The sequence below is a fragment of the Myotis lucifugus genome, unplaced genomic scaffold (genome assembly GCF_000147115.1).
Source record: "Myotis lucifugus unplaced genomic scaffold, Myoluc2.0 scaffold_8, whole genome shotgun sequence".
Classification (NCBI taxonomy): Eukaryota; Metazoa; Chordata; class Mammalia; order Chiroptera; family Vespertilionidae; genus Myotis; species Myotis lucifugus.
This window is the reverse complement of record NW_005871056.1, coordinates 6,973,007-6,978,899: the sequence shown is the minus strand read 5'-3', so window position 1 is coordinate 6,978,899 and position 5,893 is coordinate 6,973,007. Positions and strand designations below refer to the sequence as shown.

Sequence of the window (5,893 nt, the reverse complement as noted above, 5' to 3'; positions counted from 1 at the left end):
GAGGCCTTGAAAGAAACAGCCTAGGGAGAAAAAATCCAAATTGCGGTCTGGCTCAGGACATGTTCTCAGAAATGATGCTCATCTCCTAGTCTATAGCACGGTTTACAACATGATTTTCTATCCCCTGTCTCACTTGACTGTCACAGAAGCACTAGAAAGCAGGTGTCATTACTCCTATTTTACAGCTGAGAAAGGAGGGACCAAGGTAGGTCAATGAACTTGCATGAGTCACATGAGGACCAGAGAGAGAAACCAACCCCAGGACACTCCGGCTATGCCTCTGCCACCATGACTCCAAGAAGTGAGGAAGGCGACTACCCCACAGTGGAATGAAAATAGAACAATGCAGCATGCCCACCTTTTGGGCTTGGGTAAATCGGATTAGCCCTCTGAATCAGCCAATAGGCCAAGTTCAGAAGTGGATTTGTTTGGCTCTCCTGTGCTTTAAATTTTTCTAATTAGCTGTCAACAATTTAAATTTGAATTTTCAGCTTTTAAGACCTGGCACCACATGCTAGAGCTGAGTAGAGGCTGCCCCTGTTCTCTTCAGTTCCCTGCAGTCCCCACCACTCCCTAGTGCCTGACACTTGGCCCTACTTTGCTCCTTTTCTTTGCCTGCCTGGCCTCATGGGACTTGGAGTTTGTTCTCTCTGGCTTTGATGGTCCTAAATTCACTGACTTTATATCTTGCTAAAAGTTGACTTCAGAGATGTGCTGGTCTGATTTGTCTTATTTTTTTTCTAAGATTTCCTCTGAGGTCCCTTTCCCCAACTCTGACAGTCTGAGTCTAACTGGCAGAAAAGAGAAGCAAAGTTTGTCATTCACTTTAATTCTCTCTGACAGCCAGATGATCCGGCCATCAGTCTGAATCTGGGGCCAGGTGCCAGAGAGTGACTGTGAGAGTTAGTGGAGATAACAATCCCTCTGCAGATCCTGTGGCCACTGAAACAGAGAAAGTTCCACCTGATCGGGTCTATTTTAAACTCAAGGCAGCTGTATTGAGAGCAAGGCTGCATCCCTGAAGACCTCACATAAATCTGAGCTTGCATAATTCATGACCAACCCTGACCAAAGATGATGGACATTTTTTTGACAGCTAAAGTGGCCCAGCTATGTGGCAATAGCTTAGAGAGAGCTTACAACTTACACGGCTCACCATAAAGCGATTTTTGATCAGTTAGAGGATAAAATAGCCACGAAGCTGAGTTTGAAACCCAGAAACATCATTTGTGGGCTATGAGATGCTGAGCAAATTCCAAGAGCACTCTGACTCCAGTTTCTTCATCTGGCCCACCTCATCTTTGTAGAGAAAGAACATAGTAGGGGCTTGGCATACTGGAGGTGCTAAAAACTGGTAGTTCTCTGCCACTACCTATGGGCTGGGAAAGGATCCTATCCTGAAAGTCTCCAAGTGATGCAAGATCCTGAGTAGTCTGACTATGTACATGACCGGGGTCATCAGGGAGGGAGTAACTCTGGGTCTCAGGATTCAACAGACTCTTTGGTGTTTCCCAGTCATGCTTGCCTCTCAGGAAGAACTGTACCTACTGTGTGCCCAATGGACCAAAAGATGGATACCAATCTCCTGTGGTCTCATAGATGCCAACCCTTGAGGTCAGAAAAAGCCTATCAATGACTCTCTGATGGACTGAGACCAAACCAAACCCTTTTCATTGGATTCCTAACTCAGGTAAGATGAGTTTCCTGCCTTTATTGGTAGGGATCGTGAGAGCAACATGGTGCAGAATCAGTGTGGCATATATGGGAAGCCCTGAGAAAGAAGAGATGGCAATCTTATGTTAAAACTGCCCATCCAGCCACAGATATGGTCCATGCCCCTAAACAAAGGAGGATCCGCTCAGAGCAGCCAGCAGCACCTAGAAGAGGGTGGGTGCTCATGAGCATAAGGCTACAGATCAAGTGCAATACCACTTAGCAGCCAACTTGTCCCAACTCTTCTCTCCTGTGACCCTTCCATCCATTGTCCGGATCCAGTTCACTGTGGGAACAACTTGTGTCCCTCAACAAACACCCCATCTCCCATCTCAATCCAGACACTGGGGACAACTTTTTATGATTTAGTGTCACAGAGAAAACTGTGGATGTGTAACAGGGACTACACAGTGAGGTGTCCTTCTCTCAGCAGGATGGCATTGGCTGGCTCTGAAAAAACCCTCCCTGCTCAGAGGCTATGAAATGGGAGCCCAGAGGGACTGTCCACCTTGAGGGCAGGAAATGGGAATGCAGAAACAGAGCTGGTGTCCTGCTGGCCCTCCTCTAATACCAGATTCCTTAAATGCCTTTGAGCCTCATTTTCTTATAGGAAAATGGGAACAATGATGCCCAAGTCATAGGGTAATTGTGAGATCCAATGAGTCCACGTATTCCATAATTCTCTGTCAACACAAAAGAAACACCACCGCGATGTGCTAACTATAATAAGTTTTACCTGCTCCTCAATCAGGGCCCACTGAATGGTCCCCAGCTATTTTCAGTTTCCAGACACACAATAGATACTAATAAACACATCAGGTAGCTTCATGATTGATTCCAGCACTGCTCTTGGTCAAATTCTTTAACTGTCAACTCCTACTCATGACCCAAACAGTAGCACAGTGGTGGCCATAGGCAATGACAGGGGGGTCACACTATACCATGAAGTCAGGGTAGAGGGGCCGACCTGGATCTCACCCAGCATGGAAGAGCTCAGGGTGCCTTGGGAAAGGGTGAGAATGACTTACTGGTGCCGCCTACATCCATCCACCCCAACCCTTCATGGAACTGAGTCACTACGGTTTTTTGTGAAGTCGGTTATTTCATCTCTTATAAAATGTAGCTTCCATTCATTTTTCTAAACTGCTCCTGCAGAGATGCAGGCTCAAGTGCTCATTTCAAAGTTTCTCATTTTTTTTTTTGAAAAAAATTATCTATGGTTGAAAATAATTTCTATTCACATGTCAGTTCACCAAAGCAGTGTGATAGCACCACGTTCCTCAGAGCCCCACCACCCACAGATTAGGAACCACTGATCAACTTGACATTTATTTTATAATTAGAAGTCCCTAGGCCTGGCTGGTGATCAGGGCTGATCAGGTTCTCCGCCTCCCGGCCTCCTCGCCTCCTCCTTCCCTTACTCCCTCAGCACCCCCTCTGATGCTGCTGGTCGCCCGCCACGGTCCGCGCCACCCCCTGGTTGTCAGCGCATGTCATAGTGAGCAATAGAACTCTTGGTCTCCTGGTCAAACTCTGGAGGGGACAATTTGCATATTAGTCTTTTATTATATACTAGTAGCCCTGTGCACGAATCTGTGCACCAGTAGCTTGCCAGTAGCTCGCTGCCGCCCTCCAGGAGCTCTCTGCCCACTGCCCCGCCCTCCTGTAGCTCCCCCGTCCCCCCACCCCATAGATTGCTGCCCTGCCCCCTCCTGTAGCTCTCCACCAGCCAACTTGTAACTCGCTGCCCCACCCTCCTGCTGATCCATAATCCGGTTGTTACGTGCATATTACATCTTTATTATATAGACTAATAAGAAGGATAACCATGTGCCACCAAGAAGCAGCTGATTGTAAACTTTCAAACACCCAAATTCAAGAATTCTCAAAAAAAAATCATAGATTGGAAGGTGACACTCGGACTGAGACAACATCAGGGAAGGTTAAGAATACAAGGGGGAGATACAAAGGGCACGAGAATGGGTGAGAATCAGAATAAATATTTTGAATGTTGATAATGCAGAACCCCTTGTAGGAGCCCTGGTCCCTCAGCTCCACTGCAGCCTGAGAAGGTGCAGATGGCAAGACAAGCAGATGGGCAGGTTTGGGAATAGCAGGAGAAGGGAAGGGAGGGGCAGAAATCAACGCAACCCGATATAAGTGGCAGGTTTGTTCGCACATGCTTAGAGAGAGAGAAAAGACAGCCAAGCCCAGTGTAACATGACAGCCTGGCAGGATGTTTATGCCCAGAAGCTGGGACACTAAAATATTTCAGCCAGTTTTCTGCCTTAAACTCTACAAGGGAAATGCAGCTAACAAAGGCTGCCCATGTTACATGCTCAACATGATGCTAAAATTACCATTCCCTTTTCTTTGGGTTAGACAGACTGTCACAACCTTTGTCTCCACGGCACCGGGGCTGTGGTCACCAGCTGGAGGCTCCCACACTTCCCCTCTTATTTTCTCATTACACACATCCGCATGTAAACACGTGACCGTACACATACAAACATGCACACACGAACACACACATGCTCCCAGCAACAACGCAGCCATCTGGACAGCCATGCTCGCCTGCGACACCTTCTTCCTTCTCAGTTCTGACAGCTTAAACCCAAGAATCATCTGCCGTCAAAGATGCCTGGTATTAAAAGAGGCAGAATGAGCTGAGGATGAGGAGGTGAGGAGTAGAAGAGGATGGAGTAGGAAAGAGGATGTCAGGAAGGGAGAGCTACATGGAGGGAGACAGAGCAAAGAGACAGGCTTGGATCCTGCTACTCTACTAACAAACGGTCCTTTCAGAATTGTTGATTGAGAAAAATCCCTAATTCCAAAAAAGATCATGGTCCACTGTCCATGACCCCCATCATTGCCTGCAGACATGATGTTCACTTCCCTCTCTTCCATCTGGTACCATGACCCCTCGGGAGAAAGTGCTCATTTCTAACTCCCTTGATATTTCCTGTGTGTGTAGAGGATGCGGTACTTAGAAGACACCAGCCTTGCAGCTTGTACTTTGTGTCTATGTCCTGCAAATTATTCAGTTAATGAGTTTCACAGAAGAAACGATTGTGTCCCAGTATCACTGTATCCCTCAGAGTGTCTAATCCACATGCAGTAGATACTCATCACTGTCTTGTAGTAATGAGTGAATACATAAATGGGTAAGTGCATGAATGAACTGGTTAAATGGATATAAAAAGAAATTGATTGTGAAAAGTAATAAAGAGGAAAAGGTCAGAAGAGTAGAAGATATAAAAAAGAGAGAAGAAAATATGTTTTGAGCTGTGCATGCCATAGGGAGGTCTGGCTATCAGGAGTGATCTATTGCCAACTATCTGAGGTCTCTATAACAGTGTAGCACTCATCTGAGCAAGCTATAAAGGAGAATGCACTCTTGAATTACATGGGTTTGATTGAAAGGTCATCTATGAAGCAATAGTGACTTTATCACATGGTTACTGGGAAGTTTCTCTCATTGGGTTTTCTAACAGAATAGCACTGGTCTACTCAAGACCATGCAGGGCTTCCATCCGTCCACTTCTACATCCATCATCTGTCCATCTATTTGTTTATTCACCACCCATCCGACTGTCCATCCATCTGTCTTCCCAAGGGCATTTGTTTAGCCCCAGCTGGATGCAGATGACTGGGCCCTACTATGGCTTGGATATACATTGTTGCTTTTGTGCTGGGCATACAAAAACCCCTCAGAATTAAGCTCCCTCTCAGAGGTGAAGAATTATACCCATGTCCTCCATGGCCACAAATGCCCATCACTGGACGCCTGTACTCCTGGGGGGCTGGGGGGTGGGGAGGAGGCCTGAGGGCAGATAACAGGATGGGTATGACTGCAGCTTTGTTCCTGCACCGAGATGGACAAAGAGCCAACCACAAAGACAAAGAAGAGCAGCGAGGCCTCCAGACTTACCAGCTTGGTTTGTGGTAATGTTGACAGAGACGTGTTGTGGGGGAAAGGGGCTCTTGCTGGAGACTCCATTGACGGCCTGGATGTCGAAGGTGTAGGGGGTGTGGGCCCACAGGCTGCTGATGGAAACTCGGCACTCGGTCAGGCCCAGCTGCTTTGGCAAAAACTCCACATTGTCATCACAACGGGAGCAGTTCCGGCGGTCGGCCCGGCATTTTTTACAGATGATGTATAGGTCACATCATCCCGCCC

The 5,893-nt window shown here is 47.1% G+C and overlaps 1 protein-coding gene across 1 annotated transcript in view; it reads right to left on the bottom strand.

Annotated features, from left to right (window-relative positions):
* Nucleotides 1-5,893, bottom strand: part of EPHB1 (EPH receptor B1) — a 277,930-nt gene that overhangs the window by 103,543 nt on the left and 168,494 nt on the right. The window contains exon 4 of the mRNA XM_023749311.1: nucleotides 5,645-5,857. Within this exon, the coding sequence (XP_023605079.1) occupies nucleotides 5,645-5,857 (213 nt within the window). The remainder of the gene's footprint in view (nucleotides 1-5,644; nucleotides 5,858-5,893) is intronic.